Source organism: Pleurodeles waltl, chromosome 7 (assembly GCF_031143425.1).
Source record: "Pleurodeles waltl isolate 20211129_DDA chromosome 7, aPleWal1.hap1.20221129, whole genome shotgun sequence".
Lineage (NCBI taxonomy): Eukaryota > Metazoa > Chordata > Amphibia > Caudata > Salamandridae > Pleurodeles > Pleurodeles waltl.
Genome location: NC_090446.1, coordinates 469,083,874 through 469,111,116, shown reverse-complemented (window position 1 = coordinate 469,111,116; position 27,243 = coordinate 469,083,874). Strand labels below are relative to the sequence as shown.

General features: G+C 45.5%; 1 protein-coding gene across 1 annotated transcript in view; it reads right to left on the bottom strand.

Moving 5' to 3' along the window:
• Positions 1 to 2,407: 2,407 nt before the first annotated feature.
• LOC138304204 (T-box transcription factor TBX6-like) overlaps positions 2,408 to 27,243 on the bottom strand; it is a 42,415-nt gene continuing 17,579 nt past the window's right edge. Inside the window, exons 2-8 of the mRNA XM_069244069.1 lie at positions 26,150 to 26,393; positions 17,294 to 17,561; positions 16,697 to 16,843; positions 14,851 to 14,921; positions 13,152 to 13,219; positions 9,848 to 10,124; positions 2,408 to 3,826 (exon numbers count right to left, since the gene is read on the bottom strand). Coding sequence (XP_069100170.1) covers positions 3,406 to 3,826; positions 9,848 to 10,124; positions 13,152 to 13,219; positions 14,851 to 14,921; positions 16,697 to 16,843; positions 17,294 to 17,561; positions 26,150 to 26,393 — 1,496 coding nt within the window. The 3' untranslated portion in view covers positions 2,408 to 3,405. The remainder of the gene's footprint in view (positions 3,827 to 9,847; positions 10,125 to 13,151; positions 13,220 to 14,850; positions 14,922 to 16,696; positions 16,844 to 17,293; positions 17,562 to 26,149; positions 26,394 to 27,243) is intronic.

Sequence of the window (27,243 nt, the reverse complement as noted above, 5' to 3'; positions counted from 1 at the left end):
GTCCCCTCGGGAGGCGAGTCGGTCATCTAATTGGCGAGAATTGCGGGCTATATTCCTGGCTCGGGTCCATTTCCAGGATTCCCTGAGGGGGTTGGCGGTTCTGGTTCGCACAGACGACTTAGTGGCCGAGGCTTATGTCATTCGGCGAGAGTGGTAAATGTTCGGGCGGATCTACTGAGCAGAGTGATTCCTTCCTCTCAACTTTTCTCTCTCCGGAGGTCTCTGTTTCGGCATCTGGTTCGGCTTTGGGGTCTTCCAGTGCTGGATGTGTTTGCGTCAGTAGAGAATGCGATAGTGGAGTGCTTCTGCTCCCGGTTTCGGTGTCCCCAAGCATGGGAGGTGGACGGGATGTCATGTCCTTGGCCGCAGGGCCTTTTATATGCGTTCCCTCCGTTTCAACTATTCAGGGCGTTTCTGTTAGGTGCCAGTGGCTTTGAGTTCTACCTTGCTGGCTTCATGGAGACGTTCAACTTTGCTTTCTTATGGTAGACAGTGGAAGGTGTTTTCGTCTTGGTGCTTAAGTCGTGAGTTGGATCCTTCCTGCGCTTCTCTCTTTGAGGTGATGCAGTTCCTGCAGGACGGTGCTCGTTTAGGGTTGTCAGTGGCTTCTCTTCGGGTACAGTGGGCGGCTATTCAGGCATTTAGGGACCATGGCGTAATCTTCAAGTTGAAGGGCGATTGATGCCTGGATTTTTTCAGGGGCTTATTAATTTATTTCCTCGCCCGGTACGTTCTTTTCCCTCATGGGATCTGTCCTTGGTTTTGGATGTGTTGACGGGGGCCCCTTTTGACCCATTGGGGGACTATGATTTGCGACGTCTATCTTTGAAGACGTTCTTTTTGGTCACCATTACTTCGGCTCGTCGGTTGGGGGAATTGGGGGCATTGGCATGTTCCTTTCCTTTTTTGTAAGATTTTTCCCGATAGGGTGGTTCTGGTTCCGGTGCCTTCCTTTATTCCAAAAGTCAATTCTTCGTTCCATTCCAGGCAGGCGGTCATCCTTCCTTCATTTTGTCCGGATCCCTCATCTGGGGAGGAGGTCCGTTTGCATTTGTTGGATGTACGTAGGGTTTTGTTGGAGTATCTGCGGGTGGTGGCTCCTTTTCGTACAGGGGATTCACTGTTTGTTACTTTTGGTCCGCCGCGCTAAGGTGAGAAACCTTCCACGGCTTCCTTGAGTCGGTGGGTTCGATCTTTGATTCTGTTGGCCTATTCCTTGAAAGAGGTGGTTCCTCCTCTAGGGATTCAGGGGAGGTCTTCCAGAGGCATGGCGGCGACGGTGGCAGAGCTTCAGGGGACTTCAGTGGTGGAGATTTGCAGGGCCGCCACTTGGGCTTCTCCTTCGGCGTTTGTGCGTCATTATAGGCTATCGGACTTGGGTGGTTTGGAGTCGGTGTTTGGTCACCGGGTCTTATCCTCTATGAGATAATGTTTGGGATGTTCTTGGTGCAGGATATTAACTAAGGGTCTTGCAACTCGATGTCCGTCTCCGGTGTGTTTTTCTTGCTATGTCTCATTGGTTAAAAGGAAGGCGAGGGAGGGACGGGAGGTAATGCTTCCATTTTCTTACGATAATGGCATTACTCCTAGTCCTACTCCCTCGCCTTCCTTTTCCGTTCCCTCCCACCCTCCCGGTACGGACTGTCCGAGTTGCGGCTTGGGCTTGGTTTTTGTACAGGAGGGGATAAGGGTGGGGGGGGTTTTTGAAAGGGGAAGGGAGGGTCTAGGGGGGAGGCAGGAGGCCTCATTGGTTAAAAGGAAGGCGAGGGAGTAGGACTAGGAGTAATGCCATTATCGTAAGAAAATGGAAGCATTTCTGGTGCTTTGCAGCAATCAACTTCTTAGAGTCTCTCGTTGCACAAATGAGTGTCATTTCTGATATTTATATGTTTCCCTCGTCTTCACTGCTTGATTTTGCTCGTGATAAAGTATCATTCATTTTCGTTTAAATGTCACTCATAATGACACTGAAAATATGAAAATGTCACACATAGCAGTCGGAAATCTTAGCAGCTATGCCTGGTGGGGGCAGGCGGCAGTGAATTTGGCGCTATACTGACCGACGTCGCCAGTCTAGGCTTTAGGAGCCGGAGCCCCGCAGCCCGTGATGCCGCCTCACCCTCGCTTTCAGGCCAGGCAGTGTCGATGCAAAATTAGAGGGGGGGAGGTGGGGGACGTTGTCAGCCTCAGCCCCCTGGATTTGGATTAGCTGGAACTGCGGCCCTGATTGAGAAGGACAGAGTAGACTGGCCACCAGAGCGATTATCAGGTCCTCGCCGATGAAGAGCAACTTTTGTCGGACAATCGAAAGAGTTTCCACACACCATGCGGCTGTTTTCATTGTAACTGTATTCGTATTGTTGTGAGAATTGAAATACCTTCTCTGCTCAGATGTTTGTCGGTTCCTTATGATTTACCTTCCTGCTTTAGTGTAGTTTACACCCTTGTGGATGGTAACTCGCCCACACTCTAGCCCTTCGGTTTCAGTTTGTGCGTGCTGACTTTCTTTCATATTTGAGCCTAGTTAGTTATTGGCTGCTTTCACTGACTATATATGTAGTCTCTGTGCAATAAAACCTTTTACAAAATACAGTACAATTCTTAAGAAACAGTCCAAGCACTCGTTTTAGTTTTCAGTAATTACAGTTCGTCTTTTATTTTAACTATAAAAAACACAAACAATCTGCTCAGATAAATAGGGAGGTGAGAAGAGGACAGGCGATACAATCTAATAGGATATAAGCGGGGGTGTGGGTGGGGCGTGCAAGCAACCTCTCCCAGGATAGGTCAGAGAGTGAGAGGAGAGCTGGAGAGAGATGGGGGTACCATGAGGTGAACGGGGTTTCCTGAAATTGCAGAACTGGTGTTGCAATGAGGCACACATGCTGAGACCTAAGGTCTGGCTGGAGTTGGGCGGCGACATTGCGAGTTTAAGAGACTTTCCTGAAGTCACTCATAATCAGTGACAGGTAGAAAAAAGGGACCAGCGAGATTACTACTGTGTTCCTGTAGCCTTGTGCAGTTGGTCGACCTCTTGTCGCCCCCTCTACATTTGTGGGCTTCATTTCTGATCTCATATCAGGGACACTTCATTAAAAAAAAAAATCAAGCAAGAGGAAAGAGTCTTTGGGACTTAGAATTTCGCAGCTATCTCCCAAGGACACAGCACAACAACCTGTGTTCTACCGAGTATCCCCTTTTCCCGCTCGCATGGGCAGATGCAGTACTTCACCATTGTCCTGTCCGCTTATGTCGTGATCACTGCGAGATGTAGGTGGGGGTGCAGATCCTTCATGCTCAGCCAAGGCCTCTGCTGTCTCAAAAAGAGCAGAGGGCTCTGTTGAAACCAACCGTGGTATGTCAAGTGTCTGTGCTGCAGGCCACGATCTTCACGAGCATCCTTTGTTAGAAAATGGATTTGTCAGTGTCCAGGTAGGCCGAGGCAGGCTGGGTGCTGTAGGCGCGGGATAACTGAGCACCTGGAAAGGGCAGGGCATAGGCACTGCAAGAGTTCTGCATAAATGCCTGAAAGCGCAGGTCATTGCTGGGAGGGAAGGCCGGCCCACCACGGACTGCCAGCGGGCCCTCCTCCATGCGGGGACCATAGCCCATGCTGGAGAAGTCAGGTCCTCCATGGCCCACGAGCGAGTTGAGGTCAAAGCTGTAGCAGGTGGAGTAGTTGGTAGAAGGTTGGGTGCGGAAGTCATTGGAGATCTCGGCGGAGGGGCTGGTTTCTGGCTCGACTGGTTCTTCAGGCCCGAGGTAAGCCATGTTGAGTGCTTCGGATTTCCCTATGTTGTTTTCCTGGGGCACATCACTAGCAGGTCTGTAAGAAATGGAGAAGTGGAGTTAAACATTTGCCGTCGATCAAAAATTTAAAATCCTAAAAAAAATCGTGCTAAACTATATATAACATATATAAGTGGTAAAGAATGTAAAACAAAATGGCAAATGAAGATTCTGTTTTAACATAAACATGCTTCTAAACTTTATAGGCAATAGAGGGAATCTTGTTCCACAAGGCCGGATAGTTTGTGTAATGTCGCACTTGCATAACCAGAGCGGAAGGCAGCGATTACTCTGTTCTCTGTTCTGGAAAAAGAAAGTTGGCACTGGGTGTCATTAGGTGTCTGCATCATTAGCATACTGGAATTGTTTCATTGTTGAATATTGTTCATATGTCACATCAAGGATGAAGTGATGGGTACTGCATTTGGTGTGCGAGTTATGGTATGCATGCTGTTGTGCAAGCTAACGGCATGGATTGGTGGTGGCCTATTTTATGCCCTGCGCTTTGGTAGTTAGGCTATCTGATGGTACGGTATTGTGATGGCTTGGGTTACAATTATGTATGGGATGCTTTTAAAGTCTACAGGGCTGTCTACAGGACTGTGTGCCATGTTGGTGGTGTCCTTTTCCATCTGAAATGTGGGGACCCTGAGGCCACAGAACCATGCAGAACATTGGTGGTGCTCTCAACCCCCTAAACTTGTGTCCTTTATGAGGCCATCTACACGTGTCCCCCTGTTGAACAGGCTGGCCTCTAGGCTGCTGTTTACTTGATTAAGCATCACTATTCAGAAAGATGCTATACGAGTGGGCAAACGTTTAGTTACACATTAACTGAAGCAGAGGAAAAGAAGCACAAAAGTTGTTCTGCACCACTTCTCTGTAGGAACACCATGTTCAAATACATCATGCAAAAAATGGGTACAAGTATGACAAAACCTCTTCAAAATTCAAAACGGTGTATTTCTCCAACGTGATTTTTTTTTCACCTCAGCACACCAAATTGTATCATTGCATTGAGTGGCATTTGTTAGAAGTGAGAGTTCTCAAACATAAACTTAGAAACACTCATGCCCTCCCCTGTCTCTGACGACAATGACATTTCGACATTAGTGTACGAAGAGACATGTTAGTTGTCATGCGCACCCTCTGTGTGGCCCAGGTTGTTCTTTTATAGGAAACCAAATTATAGTCTTTGAAAGCTAATACAAAGGAAGTATTTGTACAGCGCATACCCAGAACTCATATATTCCAAGATGCTCTCATATGTGGATAGGTAGAGAAGGGAAGCAAGGTGAAATGAAATAATTGCCACGAAGCATACAATTAGGTCAAGCAAGGTAGCCAGGATTGATGCCAGGATTTGTGGTTTCCACATTGTGCATTTCGGCCTCTAGATGGGTAGCTCTTTGTCTCTCTCGCTCTCTCATTTTACCACAGAAGCTAGTGGTTTGTCTTTAATTCTTGGCACATGAGGCTAGTTCATGCGTAGCAGACAGAAGCCATGTGAAGGCTCATCTGGTTTGGGGCATGAGTCAAGAGGACCTCGAGCTGAGCCTGAGCCAGAGCCAGGCATCTGGCTCAAGCCTTCAGTACCTCACCCCCTCTATCAAATCATGGCATTCAAGAGGACAAAGGCATAGGAAGGATATGATTCGGCCATGATCAAACAAAGAATCAGCACCATGGTGCAGAACTCATTGTTTCCAGGCTCATAACTTTCTCACTGCATGACACTTTCGTGAGTGGACTATGAGAGCGGGTGTTTTTTCCTCCACAGGTAAAATCCAATGATGGTTAGGATTCAGCCCTGTTTTCTCAACGTGTACTTACTACCAGTGTTTAGTTTGATTTAGGCTATATCTATCTCTGTAAAAAAAATAGAGAAATATGTTCCAAATGTGATTGCCCAAGAGCACACAATCAGTCATAAATAGTGGCCAGGATTACTTAAAAAAACATTTCTTCTGGTTCCATGGTTTCCATCTTGCTAAGAAGACAACTACAGGGGGTGAGACTCTGGGATGTTATGGAACCTGCCAAAGCTTTCAATACTGAGTCCACACCCAGCATATTTGGCAAAGTGGTAAAATCAGGATTAAACATCAAGGTGGTCATTACGACCCTGGCGGATTACTTCCGCCAGGGCCGCAGGACGCGGTGGCACCGCCGACAGGCCGGCGGTGCCCCGCGGGGCATTCTGACCGCGGCGGCTTAGCCGCGGTCAGAGAAGGGAAACCGGCGGTCTCCCGCCGGTTTCCCGCTGCCCCCAAGGAATCCTCCAAGCCGGCGCAGCTTGCTGCGCCGGCTTGGGGATTCCGACTCCCCCTCTCGCCATCCAGTTCCTGGCGGTTCTCCCGCCGGGAACCGGATGGCGGGAGGGGGAGTCGCGGGGCCCCTGGGGGCCCCTGCAGTGCCCATGCCAACAGCATGGGCACTGCAGGGGCCCCCGTAAGAGGGCCCCAAAATGTATTTCACTGTCTGCCTTGCAGACAGTGAAATACGCGACGGGTGCAACAGCACCCGTCGCACCTTCCCACTCCGCCGGCTCTATTACGAGCCGGCATCCTCGTGGGAAGGGAGTTTTTCCCTGGGCTGGCGGGCGGTCTTTTGGAGACCGCCCGCCAGCCCAGGGAAAAACTCATAATACCCTCCGCGGTCTTCTGACCGCGGAGCGGTATTATGGAGGGCGGAATTCTGGCGGGCGGCCTCTGCCGCCCGCCGGAATCGTAATGAGGGCCCAAGTCTCCTAGTATCAAGGCTAAAACTCTCCCACTGTACAGCATCAAGCAATGGAGGTTGGGTGTTTGTGTCGGCACATCTCAGTGAATTGCACACCTTGTTGGGAGGTATTTGTCAAGGATTTTTTAAAGCAGTTGCTGCCTTTATTGAGCTTTTTTTCAAAGCACAACTATTATTTACAGGTAAGAGACTAAAGGTGTAAGGGGATTGGGAGGCCTAAGATTCCATTTCATTCCAACTGAATAATCAGGTTACTTCCTTTGTACACTTGACTCACCAAGTGTATCCATAGCAATCAGAGAAGGCTTACTCCAAGGTGTGGTTGACAGATAGTAAACCAGATACATTATAACACAGTATATCTCACAATATGCAGCAGTCCTCTGCATTTGGCTCGCCCGCCAAAGGGCTGCCTCAGCAATGGCAGTATCAAGTGCCACAGAGTCAGTGCTGGTTGTGGCTTGTGTGTTGGAAGCCCTGTCTTCTCTTGTGGGTGTGACTCCCCTTCTCTGTTGTCTTCTGAACTGTAGGGCTCCCATTGACTTTGCTGTTTCGTTGTCTTTCTTTAGTTGTTGCAGTGTGTTATCCACTGCACTTCCAAAAAGGTGTTCTCCGTTCAAAGGGGTGTTTATTATATTGGCCTCGACTGCATTTTTGAAGCCTAATTCTTGCAACCAGGCGTGCCTTCTCAAGTCCCTGTCATCAGTTGTCATCATGCTGTAACTGAAGCATCTAGCACAGATTTTAGGCACATGTCAACAATGTTCTTCCCTTACTTAACGAGGGAGGTTGCTCTATTCTGATACTGCTCTGGCAAATGTTTCATTAGTTCTGCTATCTCCTCCCAGTGTTGGTAGGATTATCTGTTAAGGAGGGTATTAGAATTTACAATGTGCCATTGTGTTGCAGCTACACTCTCAAACTTCTCCCCCACCATTTCCTTTCTTCTGGTTTCTTTATCTAGGGGTGGGCCATGGGAAATTGGTACATTCGCCCTTTTCCTGGTGGTGATTAAAATGATGGAGTTCGCTAGTGCATTACTTCGGATGTATGTAGGACCCTTCCAGGAGTGCTTATTTTGCTTTTTGACCCTGGGTGTCACTGAACTGCAAGTTGCTGCTCCTTGAGGGCTCCTCTCCCCTGGTCTATGATACTCAGAAGCATGGGCAAGTACTGGCTCTTACTTTGTGAGGCTATTAGTGTCTCTAGCAGAAAGCATGTCTGTAATTTTTCCTCCTCCAACTGAACACTATACTAGACTGCTGCCGTCTTTACTATTTGATTGTACGTGGGGATGTCATCTGGAGGTTAAGGCCTTGCGGGACTGGAGGGTATATATTTAATCCTTTCTTGGAAGCATCAACATCAAGATCCTGTCATTGCTCCTCGATGCCTTCTGATCCTTAGATATCTTGGAACTGACTCTGTGAATCTGGGCCCTGCTGCTTGTAAAATATCTCCTGTTTTCTCCCTCCTATGGGTCTTGAGTCATTTTAGTTTCTAATTCCTCCAAGTCTTTCTCCTCCATTGTATGTTCCATCAAAGGTCTTGATGGGATATGGAAATCTCAGAGGGAGACGTTGAAATCCTGATTGTCTGCTGGATCTCAACTGCACATTTTTCACCATTGAGTGTCATTGCTGGTCTCATTTGTAGTTATCAGAATTTCGGCTTTCCTCTTCTTAGGTTTTTCTCGAATTTGGTCGTCTTTCGATGCTGAAGTCTTTTTCAAGTCTTGTCTCCTTGCGGTGTCCTTTCTGTGAGACCCTACGGGTTCTTTCGAACTTGACTTGCCTTCGGTCCGTGAAAATGTCAGCACTAAGGCAGCATTGTGGGCTCTAGAGTCCGATGTTCTAGACCTGCTTCAACTTTGTTTCTTTAGCATTACCTGTGCCTGCTTTCCCTTGAGTTTCTTGCCATCCCATTCAACGTCAATGACCTACTTTTTGACGTCCAGGCCCTCTCCATCGGCTCCTTTGGCGAGGTTGTCCTCATCCTCACTCAGCAGTTCAAGGTACCTCAGCAACAGAATTTCCTGCTGTCCCTACATGGTGTATTGTGTCTGCTTTTGCTTCTTCCTTGCACTTGGCATTTTGGCTTGAACCATACACAAGTCTCACAGCCCTCAGTGTTGTGGTTTTGTGGTATACAGCGATTACACACTGGGTGGTTGTCTTTCTGGGTAAACTCTCTGGTGGCAGGAAGGTTGTGTTGTCCTTGTCACTCGGAGCAGGGGAACTCCTTCTCCTGTCGGCCCTCCACGTACTGCACTTAGGGCCAGATGTAGCAACTTTAAAATTTGCGAGGTGCAAAGTGCGAGTCCATGCGACTCGCACTTTGCACCTCGCAAATTGCTATGCAGTACGGTGTCTCAGACACCGACTGCAACTCGCAATGGGGTCGCAATGACCCACCTCATAATTATTCATGAGGTGGGTCGCAAATTGCGGCCCCATAGCGAGTATAGGCACTCGCTAACATGGAGGCCTGCTGTAGTCAGCAGGCCTCCATGTTAGCGACCTGCTTTTCAATAAAGCATTTTTTTATTTTTTTTAAATGTAGCCCGTTTTCCCTAAGGGAAAACGAGCTGCATTTCAAAAAATCCGAAACCTTTTGTTTCGGTTTTTTCAGGGCAGGGAGTGGTCCCTTGGACCACTCCCTGCCCTGAAAAAATATTTTGGGGTCCATTCACAAAGGGGAAGGGGTCCCCTGGGGACCCCTTCCCGTTTGCGAATGGGTTACCATCCACTTCAAGTGGATGGTAACTGCGACTCCATTTGCGACCGGTAGGTGGATTCTTTCGAACTAACACCTTTCTTTGCAAGTGTTGCAATGATGTTTTTGCTCTGGAACTTTGACTTTCTTTTCGACGATCCTTCGTTTTACTCTTCTTTCCTTTGACAATTGGAAAGCCTTCAGCAGTGCTTTTAGACCTAACGGTGGAAAACAGAATCTGAAGATGGCATCCACTCACAGAGGCTTCCGGGACAGGTGTCTGACGTCAGGAGAAGTCTGGACCAATCACCAAATGGTGGAGACAGTTGAAGCCCAACAAAAAAAAATAGAAGAGAGAAAAGAAACTACTACAAGAAGGGAGTTCCAGACACAACCCCTAGATGGGGGAATAATGCACAGCACGTGAATCCAGAAAAGACTCACCCTGCAAAACCACCAAAATAACTTTAAGACTCACAATTTGCTCCTCTATGCCCACATAACAACTCCCTACAGAGATCCATGTGGGCATCACTGTTGCCCACAGTCACTTTTTAGCCCCTGGGAAAATGTTTGTGAATATCCATGCTATAGATCATACCTGGAAAACATGTTGCTTTCTTTTGCAGTTTGCATCCCATGGAATACAGCAGGGTGCTGCAAGTAGGCCTCGGCGCTGGCAGGGACCCCTATTTCCTGAGACTGGCTCTCTTGAGCACGAGGGAAAGGAGGGTTTGGAGAAGGGGTGGCAGGTGGGGAAATGGGATGGAAGGAGCAGTCGGGGCTGGGCAGCTGCATGACCAGGTCCAGGGGCCGCACTCCCATCTCCTCATCCAATGTGGAATCACAAGGCCCGGACAAGCGTACCTGTTTATATTCTGGGAAGAAAAGAGAAGAGGGTTATATAATTTATTCTTATGCTTGTGTATTGTCTGTTACCAACTTGAGGTGTCACTAGTGAGTCTAGGTGGGCAGGTTCATGTATTTCAAGTAATCACTTTTTAATGAATCTATAACTCGTCTCCACAAAGTTCTGTAGACAGTGACAAAAATATGGAATATATAGGAGGGACATAGAGAACATGAACTAATATCATAAAGAAAAGGCTTGGCACAGAAGAGAGCAAGGGCTCTTTGAGGTGGGTCTGCAAGATGCACAATGCGGTGCAGAGCAAAATCAGAATGGTTGAGCATTCTAGAGCTTAAGGATAAGGGCACAAAAAAGCATGGACATGAAATTGCTCAGAAAGAAGTTGCTGCATAAGCATTTTGACCTGTGGAGCAGACTGTAGGGTAGGCAGAGGAATGTAAGGTGAGGTAAAAAAACAGAAAGGTAAGTGGGAGCCAGGTCACAAAACAGGACTTTGAAACAGTTGACAGAAAGCTGTACTGATGTGTGTAGTAAATGGCAGCCAAAGAATGAAGGGCAGCAGGAGAGGAAAAATACAAGCTGCGAAAGAAACCTTGAAAAGACAAATGTAGCTGTCTTAAAGACGGACTAGAAAGGTGAAGAGCATCAACAGGAAGGTGTAAAGGAAGTTTATAATAAACCCAAGGCCAACAAAAAAAATGAACAAAGAATTCACATTTTAGTTATCTGAAAAGTATGAATACACTTAAGTTTGTGGATGCTGTATGGCTATAACTAGAGGTGCATATAAAAAAGGAAATCTATATAGTAAAAAGAAAGAATTAGTTAAACGGTAGACTTAGATATCAGGCAGAAGATAATAGTGGAACAAGGCGAAGAGGGACTAAAGAAGGAAAATAAATATGTGAGAGGATGGAGCATTAACCGAGAGTCCTAATTTTAATGGATCTGGTTATAATGTCTCAGAGGCCGTTGACGAGTGCATTGCAGAAAGTAAGCTGAATATCAAAAGACAAAAAGGGAAACAAAGATCTTGGTGTTTGCACTTTAGAAGTGAAAGGAAAGACAAAAGGAAGAGATGTCGGAAGCCAAGAATGTACTGTAAATATAAAACAGGATCAGACTAAGAACAGAGTCCTGAGAAACACTGTATAAAGGATGGAGACGTGTTGAAGACTGATCAGCCTATGATGTGGAATACTCAACTGCAAAGGTAAGAGGACAGTGAAGAAAGCTCACAGTAAGAGGTACCAAGAAAGTAGAGAAGAGAATATTGTTGTTGACTGTGTCAAATGCTATGAAAATGCCAAGAAGAATGAAAAATTAGAGCAGTTCAGAGTGTGAAGCAGTGGTAAGAACATTTGAATAGGTTCAGCTGAATGGTTGGAGTGAAATCTGTGCTGGAGACAAGGTGTTGAGTTTACTGCAGAGCACACACTCAAAGTTCCTTAGTATGGTAAGGGAGATAGTATGGAAATTAGTAATGAACAGTGTGTGAATGGAGGTTTATTCACAATAGGAAGGTAACTGTTGATCAATTAACACCCCAAAACGTGTAGGACTTTTAAAAGTTGTATCAGTCTGAGGTTATTTAAGTATTATGAGTTTGGAAATTAAATGCAAAATTTGAAACATTATCCAAGATTTACATAAACTTCCTGGAGACAGGAATTCCTTACCTTTTATTAAAGATGTTTCTGTCTGTGTTCTATGGTTCGGTCAGAATTGACTAATTTTACTTTAGATGGGATACTGCCGCCTACATAAAATGCTAAGCATCCTTCAAGCCCGGAAAATCAGTTCTAACAATATAGCTATGAGAAGGAAACTTTGTAACTGGGACATTAGGGTAGGTTTGGATCATAGTGGTGTAATGCCGAAGGTCCTTTGGAATGTGTCTTGAAACAGTAATATCAAGGAAGCAGGGAAGCCAAGTAGGCAACACAGTGTGCATACTTCTCTCTACTTGCAAACCTATGTCTTGTAGTTTTACATTATTCTTTGATATCTAGATAGCATAGGAAGACCAGTATTCTGCCATTGCAGTACAATGTTGAGAGATCACTGCCGAGATCTATGTGTAACTTTCAGGACAAAAGATTGAACCTAACACAATAGAATTAAAGTTCCTCTTCTGAGGCTGATAACAAGAATAATACTTAGCCGAGTAAAAATAACATATAATATCTAATGCAAATTAATTAATAAATGCTCAATGTATGCACACTGATTAAAATGGGGTTTTCACAGTCAATGTTTGCATCTGTTTCAAAAGACATTCGGGAAGGTAGATGTACTTCTTTAATGAGATACTATCCATCCATGTTTGTTTGGTGTAATTTAAATCACATTTTAGGTGAAGTGCAAGCATTTATTTTCTTTGGGACATGGGAAGTGGACACAGATACTGAGATCTTTGCATTCTGAGGCGAGTTTAGATAAAGTAGGTACTAACTCTTCACTGTCGGTTTCTGCTTGAAATCAGACGAGGATGGAGTGGAGAGGTGCACGCCAAACCACTGCAACTGGATTGGAGAAGTTGTGGGAAATGGGGATGCATCCTAAAGTACAGTCTGCTCAACAACTTTACTTTTTTATATTTGGCAATTATTCACATATATTGGGCAATGGCTTCAGGCATGGATAGAAGAATGTAAAGAATATCAACCAACACAAAAGTAGAAGCTATGTACCCCCTGGGCATGGCATCAGTTGAAGAGTTTTTTTCCATTGATATTTACAAATGTTTGAGCGCAATAATGGCTTTAAGGTTGGTCCCTCGCATGTTAAAGGTTTAAAATGTAGTTGGCGTTTTCAAAACTGGTGATTAATATTTAATTGTATTTGTTTGCAGTCAGAGAGGCTTGATTTTCTGTGCATTTCTTTACTGATGTTCATTGTTTAACAGTAATTTTCAGTTGGATGGTGGTTTCTATGCTAAGTGCAGGATGTAAAGCAAGAGCAGTGAATTTTGTTCACGTTTTGGCATTCCTGGAGATGTATTTAGTTATGGTGAAACAGATCCTTCACTGACCACTTTGTAATCTCTCAGTTTCTCTTCTTGGACTCTTCGCCTTTCTCTTCATCCTAGAGTCTCGTTCTCTAAAAGCAAAAAATAATAATAATACAATTAGCGTATATGTGAAATGGAAAGGTAGTACTGTGACTTATCCAGTAAGTGGGTGTGTGAATTTCCCCATTCAGTGCACTATTGATTAGAGGAATCATAGAATAGGACAGACAATTGATTCTAGAAGGTGCAGTAAGATAACTGGCTGTAGGATCAGATCGACACCAATACCCCCATCAGCTGCTACAGCCCTAATCGTCCAGGGCCTGTCCCTGCTCCAGCACGGAAATTGCGATAATGCAGTTGATTGGCCATGCTTTGAGAATCAGACACAGCGGATAACTTTGACCTACAATTTTACTGGATTTGTAGTGATTTTCAACACCCTTGACTCCTGGCACATTTGCCACACTTTCCTCCAGCAGGGCCTCTCCGACACACCATTGGAGTGGTCCATCTCAGGAGTGTAACTTAATCACAGCTGCCACTGTAGTGTAAGGGGGGAGGGGTGTTGGGGTGCCCCTCACCAAGTTGCTTGTTTGATCAATGGCCATTTCTAAATTTGCGAAGCCACTGGCCTCAGTAAAATTTTAGGGCCCCTTCAAAAATGTCATGTTAGACTATTGTTTCACCTCTGTAACCAATTTGTGCTTTTGGACTTGCTCACATCTTGCCCCATACAACCTCCCATTGCATCTCCCAAGGCTCTGTATTGATCCCTAAGGTGTTCACTATGTAGACAGAATCCTGCTCTTGAAACAAGACATCTCACAACATCAGTACGTAGGAGTCATACAACTATACCTTAAAATGCCGTTTATCAGAGACATCCTGATCTTAAAGCTTGCGTCAACACCATACAACAAGTCTGACAACTACCAAAAATTAACCAAATTGAAAGCCAATATGTGTTTATCAATAACAGCATGGTTGTTAGTGAAATATTGTCCGTCTGTATTTGTTTTATGCCCAACTGCTGTCATTTCTGTCACTTTTCGTGGGATTTGGGAGAATTTATTTTCTATTTTTTGGAACATTAGGGCTAGCTCCAAAAAATGAACGCAATATTGAAATCTATGTATTTGGCAATGAGTATTATATTCAAATTACTAACAGTTTGCCACTGCTACATTATGCCTGAAATCAGTGTTTCAAATACTCCCTCTCTGAGACTGCAACTGTCACTTGGCTTTTGCAAACTATATAAATCACCACGTAGTCAAAAAGTTTCTAATCACCTAGCAGTAGGTATTACACTCACAGATGATTGCTATCTTTAGAGGTACCCAGCTGATCACCAATGAACAGAAATATGACCATATCACACCAGTCCTAAGATAACGTAATTCAGTACGTTTTGAAGGCCACATTATCCTCCTGCATGATGTCCAAGGCCACCAATTCCATTTCCTTCAGGTTACATACATCTTATTAATTGAGAGAGCTGAGCTATCAGGCAGGTTACAAAATGTACATGCTGAAGTCTCAGAAACTAGAACCACTCCTCAAGTTATGCAGATCTTTCGCAATAAGAGACCATAACTATGCTTCAGGTTACGTAGTTGTTTCAGGATGAAGCCTTGGTTGACAGACGCATTATTCTGATTTTACAGGGCTTACCATGTCTGGCTTTACAGACTAGAGCTATGGCACATTTTCTCACCTCTTGTGGTTCATCCCATCCTCACGGAAGCCTTTGGCGAAGGGGTTTGTGCTGATCTTCAACTGAGTGATCTGGAGAAAGACCAAAAAAAACAATTTCCTAAGTCCATGACCTCCAGCAATGCAGGGTTGTGTGGAACATCTTCAAGGTGTTGGCACAGACTGAAGGAGGAAGCCTGGCCAACGTGGAGGAGAAAGGAGAGGGAAACTATCAGATGAAAAAAAGGACCAAGCAAGCTAGGGCTGCTGCCTGACAGGGGATAGACGCCTATCATGCTGTGGCATTCTGGTCCCAGTCAGGAACGGTATTATAGATGAGTCTCTGTGGTGGTGTGCTGAGAACTCTTCTTCGCTCATGGATACTCAATACATTTTTAGAAGTGGCTGGTCTCAGGCTAAGAGACAGAGGCACACTTGGGGGCTGTGTTGAACGTTTGGTCAGTTGACTGCTATTCTTGGGCAGTATACAGGGTGTAGCACAAATGACTTGGAATTGGATTCCATAATCTGCACCATCACAGGGTACTCGGGAGATATAGGCAGAGGATGAGATCAACACTGAAGCAAATGGAAACAACCTAATCCAAGGTTGTCCACTCTGAACAAGCATAGTAAGATAATTGGCCGCCTTTTCAGGGTGGTGGGTACAGAAGGTTGATTACACAGCTTGCTGATGTGATGTGCCTCTCTGTGGGCCTTTTTTTGGAAGAGCGCCAAGCCAGTTACTTGTATTGTATTGCATCCCTCTTTATTTCTGTTCTATTTATTTGTGAAAAGGTAGTAGAATATTGAAATAAACAGAAGTATAGAGCAACTAGTTTGTAACATATTGCATAATAGGTAAAGCAAGGCATCTAAAGGGGTGCGCAGCCAGATCTCTAATCCCAGTCTCCGTCCTTGTTAGGGCCATGTACTCCAGCCAAAAAACATGTATTTATAGTGAGAAACGTACATCATGATGAGGCAGCATTGTACCCACACAGGCCAGTACTGCATGGCAAGTAAAAAAACGTCCCAAAATTGTTTTTGTCGGCATAGAATGAGATGCCCTTAAGAAAACCATAGAGGGGCCCTGCATATGTTTCTGACCTGGGCCACTCAAATATTTCTGACTTACATGAAGTAAAGCAGTTTGTGAGGTTACTCAACAATTATGTGAGGAAATCGAAGGCGGGAGATAAGTCAAGATACATTAACAGTCCGGGATCTTCTGTACGTGCCAAGATAGGAGTGAATGGATTCGGTGCATCACAGATTTGAGTCCACGGCCTATTTTATACATTTCTCTAACGCTGAGACTCCATTGCTTTTAGCCCTACTTCTCTCAGTTATTTACATTTGCTCCCGCTGCCCTGCAGTCACTGCTCGCGCTGTGTTTCTCTAGCTCCATAACCTTATACGCTTTTTGCGCATTTCTGTTATTGTTGCTACTTGCCCTCTTTAGTTCCGTTCTGTGCACTTCTCTACCAATGTCACCTCCAACTAGTTTAGAGATTATTTTGCTTGGAACCTGCAGCTTCCGGTTCTGATGCTTTATCATCGATATTTTCAGGTACTGGTTTAGCCCATACCTGTGCCCATTGCCCTCCAATGTCTATCAAGAGGCCGTCGATCGAGTTAAGGAACGATAGCGTTTTTCTTTTCCCAGAAAATAAAAAGACACGTGACTAGGTAAGATCCACTAACAACAGAAATGGAGGCAGGTATTCACAGAACAGCTGTGGAAATGAAGGGTGTGAGTTGACACTGATGGTCAGAGGTGAAATTGACAGATTGGAGGAGATTGTTGAACACAGGCTGAAATTAAGTCTGAGGCAGAGATGAGATGTACGCAAGACACGACTTACCTCCTCGTTCTGGTAGGCGGTGACGGTGACGAAGGTGGTCTCTGGGAAGGTGAAGGACGAGCAGCCCCCCCAGCGCCGACTGAAGACGTCATTCGCCTGGACGATGTGAAAGCGGGGTTGGTACTTGTGCATGGAGTGCAGGATGATCTGTGAGGGGGTGCAATGTATGCGAATAAAAGCATGAAAAAATAATGATAACTTAAATGGCACACTGTCCACCGCCCTTAAACCTGTATGGCCCATGATGGTTGCCCATCACTATTTTTCAGTGTGGTATGGCCCATATTAGAGATTCTTCACCCACTCCCATCACCTCTGTACTGCTGTCTCCAACTTACTGGAGGCACAGCCCACTCCCTTGCCACTACCTGGTACATGCAGGACATGGATTATCCTCTCTGGTGCACAAAATAAAGAAAGCGACCTTCACCAGTGGAGTATAGGCCATGTAGGTCAAACAGAACCCTCGATTAATGCTGAAAGTAAAACTGTAGAGAAAGAATCCCATGCCTAGTCCTAGGTGGCCAATATTTAGCCTTTCCCATGGCTCACTGCAACAGTCCTCCCTGATCGCCGACTCTCCCTGCCCCTCCTTACATGGCCCATCTGGTCCAGGGTGTTATTTGTAAGCTTGATCTTGTGAAAGGAGATGGTCTGCTTCATCCATTGCTCGCCGCTGGCCGGGGATTCTGGGTGGATGTAGACTCGGTTGGGGAGCTGCGGCTCAGCTTTGCCACTAGCTTCCCAATGCTTCTCCTGCCATTTGTACCGCGTGTTGTCCACCGCCACGATGTCCAGCAGCATCATATAGCGGGCATGAGGATCCAGTCCAGACACACGAACTTTACACTGTGGAAACATCCGTCTAAGGAGAGGTGACAAAATCAAAGGTGAGTTTTGCACAAGCTAATTACTCAGTAGATACTACCAACTACCATGAAACCTATCAAGGAATCTACTGTTCTTACTGGAAATCTTTTTTGCATTTCTAGAAGCCACGTTTTAGCCCCTTTCAGTGGAAATCTGAAGTCAAGCTTCTGGTGTCACTCATGGAGCCCGACATACATTTGTGACAACGCTTCAAAAGTTACACATCAGACTGTCCAGGGGACGACTTATGAGATAGGGGACAGAGGTGGAATAAGTTGAAGTTATCAGCCACAGAGGAATTTTTCCATGTAGGCGGCATCCTCCTTACTGACGGGAGACCCCCTAAGTGATAGTGTGTGTTAGGGAAGGACTTCCCACAGCAACAGGACAAAGCTTCAATGTGGTCGACTGGCCTCAGAAGGTGTGCAGAAGATGGGTTTTTTTCGCCACAACTCTAGACTGGTGATATAAATGCAAGCTGCAGATCAAGCTTTTACTCTGGTGCTTGAGTTAGATGCTCATTTAGTTTTAAAGATGTTATTAGTTTACAAAAGTGAAACATAAAATACAAAGCAATGAGGGAAATTCCCTAGCAATAGTCCCCATTACCCAGTGTAGTGTAGATAGTCCTGTAAACGACCAACTGGAAGATGATGATTTGTAAAACTAAAGCGGTAATGATGTTAGGTGCAGAACACCTGTCTCCGGACTTCTAAGCACGGACAACAACTCATATATTATTACATCAACAATTTCTTTATCACAACTATTGTTTGGAATTTACTGATTGCGATCCGAAATGGAACTCTTGTGCTTCCAGAGCAAAAGTCTTTTTTGGTCTCAATCCCTTTCATCCTTTCACTCCACTCCCTCCAGCAGGCTTCTTCATTTTCAGGTTTTGCCTAGACAGCGCATGTGCTAGCCTTGCAAGACAAGTTGTTTACATGCAGTGGGCTTACAGCCCGCCCATAGCTTACCAATTGTTAGCTTCAGCGTCGCTCTCATTCCCTTCATCCCAGTTTGTCACAGCGTGCAGGTGGCATGACATCTTCTTGTGTTTGGCCCTCCCCTGGAGCATGGACTTTGGCCCTCCCCTGGTGCATAGATCAAGTACTTGTGTCCATCCACTGCTCCTGTTTTGTAGCTACTTTTTTCTTTGTGTTCAAGCACTCCATATGACTGCTAGTGTTCTCAGTCCATCTCCCATACCCCCGCCCATGTAGCTTCAATTCCCTCTCACCAGGTCCCCTTCCATGTTCGTTCTTTTCCTTCCCATCACCCTACCCTGCACTCTATGCCATTGCACTCTACCCTGCACCACTACACGCCACTGCACTCTGTGCCACTCTTCTCTATGCCACTCAGCTCTTCTCTGCATCACTCTACTCTATGCCATTTTACTCTGCAGCACTATACGCCACTGCACTTTATGCCACTCTACCCTGCACTGCTCTATGCCACTGCACAGTTTATGCTACTGCCCTCTACTCTGCACTACTCTACTTTACACCGCTGGGCTCTATGCCACTGCACTGTAGTCTGCAAAAATCAACTCTAGATCTCTGCAATCTATGCCACTCTACTCTGCAGCAGTCTACGCCACTACACTTTACACCACTCTACTCTGCTCTGCACTACTCTACACCACTGAACTCTGTGCCACTGCTCTCTACTCTGCACCACTGCATGCTATGTCACTGAACTCTACTCTGCACAACTCTACTTTACGTCACTGCACTCTGCCACTGCACTGTACTCTGCACCATTGTACTTTAGGCCATTGCACTCTACACCATCTACTCTGTATCACTCTGCACCACTGCACTTTACACCACTACACTTTTTGCCACTGAACTCTACAACACTCTACTCTGCACTATTCTACGCTACTCCTCTGCACTCTACGCCACAGCCTCGACTCTAGGCTACTGCACTCTTTGACACTCTACTCTGCACCACTGTATTCTATGCCACACTATTCTGAATCACTCTACTTTATGCCATTGTACTCTTCACCACTGCATGCTACTCAGCACCACTCTACTCTAGGTCACTGCACTCTACACTATTCTACTCTGCACCAGTCTAGTCTACTCCTCTGCACTCTATGTCACAACACTTACACCACAGCACTCTACTCAAGGTCACTGCACTGTATACCACTGTACTCTGTACCACTGCATTCTACTCTGTACAACTGCACTCTAGGCCTCTCTACTCTGCACCATTCCACTCTAGCCACTGCACTCTACACCACTGTACTCTACTCTGCACCACTCTGTGCCACTGCACTCTACTCTGCACCGCCCTACTTTGTGACAATGCACTGTATGTCACTGCACTGTATACCACTACATGCTACGCCACTGGACACTGTGCTACTGCACTCTCAGTACTCTACTGTACTCTACACAACTGCACTCAACGCCACTCTACTCAATGCCACTGCAATCTAAGCCACTGTCCTCTATGCCACTCAGCTCTGCAAACCTCTACACTACTGCACTTTATACCACACTACTCCACTCTGCACATCCCTACTCTATGCCACTGCACTCTACGCAACCGCTACTCTACACCACTCCAGTCTTCGTCACTGCACTCAACACCACTGCACTTAATGGCATTGCACTCTATGCAACTGCACTCTATGGCACTCTACTTTGCACCACTCTACTCTATGCCAATGCATTCTAACCCCTGCAATGCACACTACTCTACTCTATGACACACACTATATGTCACTCCACTGTACTCTGCACCACTCTACTGCACTGCACTCTACACCAGTGCACTATGCGCCACTCAACTCTACACCACTGTATGCCACTGCACTTTAGAACACTGCACTCTACTTTGTGCCATTCTACTCTATGCTATTGCACTCTACGCCATTCCACTTTACTTTATGCCAATCCACACCACTCTGTGCCACTCCACTCTTTGCCACTCCACTCAATGCAACTCCACACCACTCCACTCTATGCCACACCAATCCACTTCATACAGTGCCACACTACATCACCTGCCCCACTCCATACAATGCCATTTTACTCTACACCGCTCTACTCTACCCCACTTCACTCTATGCCATTCTACTCTACTCCACTCTACTCTGCTCCACGCCAAGCCAATCTATACTACACTCTACTCTGCTCCACTCTATGCCTCTCTATATCATTCTAAACCATGGAGTTCCACTCTACACCACTCTATGACAATCTACTCTATGCCACTGCACTCTATGCCACTCTATGCCAGTCCAGTCTACTGTATGCGACTCTGCTCCACGCCACTTCACTTTACTCTATGCCACTCCAAGCTACTCTATGCCACTCCACACCATTCTCCGCTATGTCACACCACTCTACTCCAAACTGCTGCTAAGCTAAGCACTTTAGGCAAAGTGTCTTCATTTTCAGCATCCCGGGAAATCATAGGGGCTGGACCATACTGGAGTTAACAAGGTGTATGAACAATAAAGATGCCTTTAAATTTTGTTTTTATCTTGCCACAATTGCTGTGTGTTCAAAGACAGAGGTCAACTGTCAAGCTATGTCTCCTGACACATTGTTGCTTATTCTTTTCTCATGGAGCTCTTTCCTCAATGGCAAAGTGAGAGGCTTTTTTCAACTGCACTGTGACAATCTTGCAGGGGTAGTGGACAGTGAAAGGAAAGGCTGCAGGATGTCTTTTTTCTAACACACATAAACATTTAAATACCTGTAAGTGAATCGTACAACTATTTAAAAATCCATCAGCATTAAAGAAAGCACAAAGGTAGGACATTTCTAAATTTGAAGTGTGATACAAACTGAGGGCCTGATTTAGATCTTGGCGGAGGGGAATACTCAGTCACAAATGCAACGGTTATCCCGTCCGCTGTATTATGGTCCTGTTATATCCTAAGGAGATTGTAATATGGCAGATGCGATATCGGTCATGTTTGTGATGGAGTATTTCAGCCGCCGAGATCTAAATCAGCCCCTAAGATTTTGATAGGATCAAAACAAATAAAGACACTTGGTGAAACCCCTTTTTATACACATTATTGTTTGTGTGCAACATAGTTTTATTAGTAAAATTGTGTGTCTTCAAATTTAGTGGCCATTTCAAAGGAAAATGTAATGTCTGTAAATGGACAGTTCGCTACCATGCCATGCTTTATTCATTTATTTGCGAGTGAACTCTAAATGCAGCATGAGCTACACATTACACCCTTGCCACACTCCTTCTTAATGGGTATGGCTCATTTGCTACACATTTTCTGTGGCTAACAATTGGATTTATCACAATCCACATGACTTTAGTGATGTAAGAGTGATGGCAGAACCCCCACTCTGAAATGTGTTCCAGACCACTGTGGAAAATTGTCAGCTTTCCAAGTCACACTGAGCTTTGCTGGTAGCAGTAGACCAACGTGTAATTTCCCGTTTATCAAGTTATTTTTCACTGTAATTCAGGAGGCTCCATTTTAGCATCCTCTCCAGGAGTAGGTATGGTGTTTGACCTGACATCCTTGATGTGGTTTCCCCTGACATTTTGCCTCAGACCTCTTGTTTTGCTGACCTCGTTTTTGCTGGCTTCAGGACTCTGGGCACATTACCACTGCTAACCAGGGCTAAACTGCATGTGCTCTCTGCCTAAAACATGGCAACATTGGTTTATTCACAATTGGCATATTTAATTTACTTATAAGTCCCTATTAACGTGCACTAACTGTGCCCAGTGCATGTAAATTAAATGCTACTAGTGGGCCTGCAGCACTGATTGTGCCACCCACTTCAGTAGCACTTCAAACATGTCTCAAGTCTTCCATTGCAGAAACTGTGTGTGCAGTTTTAAACTGCCATGTGGACCTGTCAAGTTAACTCTTTTGCCATGTCTAAACATTCCTTTCTAATACATATGTCACCCTTAAGGTAGATCTTGGACAGCCTAAGGGCAGGATGAAATCTATTTAAAAAGTAGAACATGTCCTGTTACGTTTTAAATGTCCTAGTAATGAAAACATCATAAATGTGTTTCTCACTATTGTGAAGCCTATCTCTTCTACAGGATAACATTGGGATTACCTTATTATACTTTATAAGTGTAATTTCCAAATGGGAAGAGATGGCATCCCCATGTTTTGTGTCTCTGGAATCACTATTTAAAATCACAACTTATTGCAAAGCTGGATTTCAAACTGTAGTGCCAAAAATGCCACTTTCAGGAAGAGCAAAAAGAACAGATGATGGAAGAAATGTGGAACAAATCAATCATTCACCCCCAGTTACAGATCTGGGTTTAATCCATTAGTTTGTTTTGCTTGCCATGACATTTCAGTTTGGACCTAGCCATATGCAAATTAGTCTTGACCTCGTTCCCCATGGGAACATTCCAGCCCAAACTGCCAAGGCAGGTCTTCCCTCAACCAGAAACAAGCACCCCTGCTCAGCCAGGCTAGCTTGAGTCTGGTGGCGTAGCGAGCACGGGACCCACGTCTGGGCATACCCTTCCAACTAAAGGATACAAATGCACTTAGGGTGACTGATTTGCATATGACTGGGTCCAAACTGGGGTGGCATGGTGAGCAAAAGAACCATGGATTAAGCCCAAATCTGTGACTAGGGGTGAGTGTTTGAAAAGTTTCAGCACATCATCCTTTTGTGTTGCTAAATTTGCCCTAAGTTGGAAGGGTATGCCCAGATGTGGGTCCGGTGCCCACTGTGCCACTGGATTCAAGCTAGCCTGGCTGATAAAGGGTGATATTCTTAAACTGGTCCTAGGATGCTTATTTTGGGTCCAGGGAGGACTTGGCCTGGGATTTCGGACTGGACTGTTCCCATAGGGGACAGGGTCAAGACTGATTTGCATATTGCTGAGTCTAATCTGGGGTGGCATAGTGAGCAAAGAACAATGGATTAAACTCAGATCTGTGATTGGAGTGAGTGTTTGAAAAGTTGCAGTACTTGGTTCATTGACCTGTTGTGCTGCTAAGGTTGCCCTAAGTAAGAAGAGTATACCCAGATGTGGGTCCTGTGCTCACTGTGCCACTGGATTTAAGTTAGCTTGGCTGATGGAGGGTGATACCCTGAAACCGGTCACAGGCTGCTTGTTTGCAGTCCATGGAGGACCTGGTCTGGCAGTTCGGGCTGAGGGTCAAGACTGATTTACATATGGTTGGGTCAATACTGGGGTGGCATGGTGAGCAAAAGAACAATGGATTAAACCCAGATCTGTGATCCTTTTGTGCTGCCAAACTTTTAGAAAATTAGCATTTTTTCATTTTAACCATTGAGTGCCTTCTGCTTGTCTCTGAATACATGACTGGGGTTGGTGACAACTCGGCTTCGTGCTTTCTCTTTAGACAGCCACACACAAATGGAACTTAGGTATAATTGATGGGCCATCCACAGCCTGATGGGCCATCCTGGGCAGGCTGGGAGGAGGAGCTGGCACTTACATCTGAATAGGCTGTGTCCTGTCCCCACACAAAGGGCTGCATACCCCCCTTGTAGGGAGTATGGGGCCAGGTCAGGAAGGACAGGGACTCTGTGCACTTCAAAGGCCTCTCTTGGAAGTCTTGTCCACTTCAAAGGCACAAATGGGTAGAAGTACTATACCTCAGACACCACCAACCCAGTACATTTCTGGACCTGTGGTTACTCTGCCAGGAAGAAGGGCTGCAGTGCTCCTACAAGGACTGCCACTCTGGTGGACTGCTACTCCGCAGGACTCCTGCTCTGCTGTGCTCCTTGCCTGCTAATGAGAAGGACTGGACCTGCATCTATTCGACCCAGAAACAAAGTGACTTCAAGGACTTGCTGCTTGCATCCTGTTTTCTGAAGTCTGATGGACACAAAGGACTCCCAACTCACTTGCTACAGCACCTGAACTCTGACAGCTTTGAGTCTTGCCCTGCCAAGTGGTGCCAGCTCAGTCATGGCCCCTTGGAAGTGGGTTTAAAGGGCTTCTCATGTCAAAATCAATGCATCTCAGCTGCTGAGCAGATGGGAACCGGCACATTGCCCTCGTTGTGTGGGTTCGAACGAGCGCATCAGCCCCAGTGCGTGGATCGAAGTTGATGCATCCCCTCTCCAGTGCAGATCAACCTTGGTGCATCACCTTCGGAACCGCTGTATCTCGGACCCAACGCATCGCTGATGTTGCGTGGAGAAAAATCAACATTTCTTCGCTCCTGTGTGGAAATGATCGACGCGTTGCCTCCACTGCTGGGACCTACACTGACACTTTGCTTCAGTCTGTTCAGTGCATCCCCGATTTCTACGCAACCAGGATTAAGGTACTTTTGTTCAGCGGACCTCACTGGGTCCATGTAGTTGGCCCGTGCTCCATTGAAATCGGCTTGAAATTTTGACTGTGTCCTGGTCCAGCATGACCAGATATCTCCATTTGGAGTTTCTTATTTCTAAGACCTCTTTCACAGTTTATTCTCTAAAAAATAATTTTTAAAGTTCTATTTATTGGATTCCTGTCTTGGTTTATTTATTAAGTAGAGATCTATTTTTCTAACCATGTGATGTATCTTTTTGAGTGGTGTTTTCACTGTTTTACTGTCTGACGTTTTGCACAAATACTTAACACATTGCCTTTTAAATTAAGCCTGACTGCTCTGTGTCACGATACATGTGGATGTGCACAGGTTAACCTCGGGTGTGTTTGTGACTTACCCTGACCTGGATTGTGGTTCCTGCTTGGACAGGGTGCATACCTCTGCCAACCAAAATCTAGATTTCTAACATTTGGAAACAGCAGGGTTGTGTGACCTTGGTATAGGGTCTTGACCCTCTGCTCCTATGGGCATCCACAGAACTTGAAATTGTTTCTGTCTGACCACTTTTCCTGCTTCTCTGTCCTATTGTTTTGGAACATTAACAAAACACTGGCAATAGCTGTAAGCAGACAGACATGTTAACCCAAGTATTAAGCTACAGAGACATAGGTTAAACAAAGACAATTATCTGAAGGTCTGATGTTTTTTGTTCCTTTTTTTCCACAAAAAAGACAACTCATGTTTAGTCAAACTGGCTTCTTCAAGCCTTCTTGGAATCTGTGGTCATATTAAATGCTTGCGCTACATAGTGTAGAGTCCTATGATGGGTAATTTCTTGTGCAGTCCCATGTCACCCAGGTGGAGGTGCAGTGTGCGGAGTAGGTATGTTGGATCTAGTCATATATATATATATATATATATATATATATATATATATATATATATATAGACAAGGTATACTTTGGCTCTTGGTTCGGTGTATCAGAAAAGCGAGAAGGCATGCATGGTGTGGTAACCACTATACGCCCTTTTCAGTGGAAATTAGAAAGTGAAAGCAAGCACAAATGGAGAAAAGGGTGGTGAAGGACAAAAGGAGAAAGAAAGGTGGAACATGTCAAATACCCGCTGACAGACTAAGTGATTGGCAGACGAGTGTTATATCGTAACATAACATGGCACATTACCATACCACACCATAGCACATACCTTCAGCAAAACAAAAGAAGAACTAGCCTCACTTTCACATCACAAGACTCGTGTAAGTCCCTTTTTGCTGCACTGTGAATCAGTGGGGATAAACATACCTGCCCGCTTTGGTGAGGATCATCTCGGTGCCGATAGCATTGAACTGCTTCCACAGCTCGATGTTCTCCATGGTCATCTTCACATTACCTGGAAGGCGGGATGCTTGGCACTGAGGAGGGGGTTGGCCGTAGCCCAGGTGGGGGGGCAAGGAGAGGGCAGGGCCCTGGGGGCCAGGCAGCCCACGTTGATGATGGTCCAAAGATGGGAAGAGGGAGTCAAAGCGTGGGCCAGTGTGCTCCAGGTCTAGAAGGAGTTGAAAAAGGAAAGCAGAGTTAAAGGATGAAGAACACAAGTACAACAGCACAGCTCGGATGCAAGGACATACACATTGGGACTCGTGGAGAGGTCTTAAAGCCTAACCTCCAGGTGTCACCCTTTGGTCACATGCGGGGAGACGACAGGGGGTACTGCTTCCTCAAGTTTCTCTCGGAAGTGAGGAGCAGTAGGGGACTCCCACCATTCACTCACTTGGACACAGAGGAACTTTCCTGGGCCCTCTCTCAGGAGCTATGGATCAGTTCTGAGCCCCCCCAGATTCACTCGGGCTACAGGGTACTGTACTGGGCCCACTACTCACTCAAGGCTTGATTCACAAAGGTAAACTTATAGATTTGTGTAAGTTTATGGTTATTTTAGAATCCACAAAACGTCATTTTAATAGTAATTTTACGAGTGCACAGGCTGCGCAGTCGGGGAGTAGAACTCCGCACATAGAAAGATAGGCATGTTTTTTTAAATCTTTTTATGTGTGTAGTCTCCGCACTGGTTAAATTACTATTAAATGCAGTTTTGCCGATTCCAAAACAAAGGTAAACGTTCACAAAAGTGTAAGTTTGACCTTGTGAATCAGGCTCTCGGAGTTCAGGAGCCTTAAGAGACACCTCATTTTACATACGGACTCCAAAATGACATAACTCACCATCCCTGTCTCTTCATGTATGCACTAAGCCTGGGCAAAAATTGAACTAGGCTGACATAATTCGCAGAATTTGGGGAGTTTTACATTATGTTTGTTATGTGAAGTTCTCGAATTGCTCCAGTGTGGTGCCTCGCGTAATTATGTCGCCGGAGCACAAACATTATAGCACAGGAG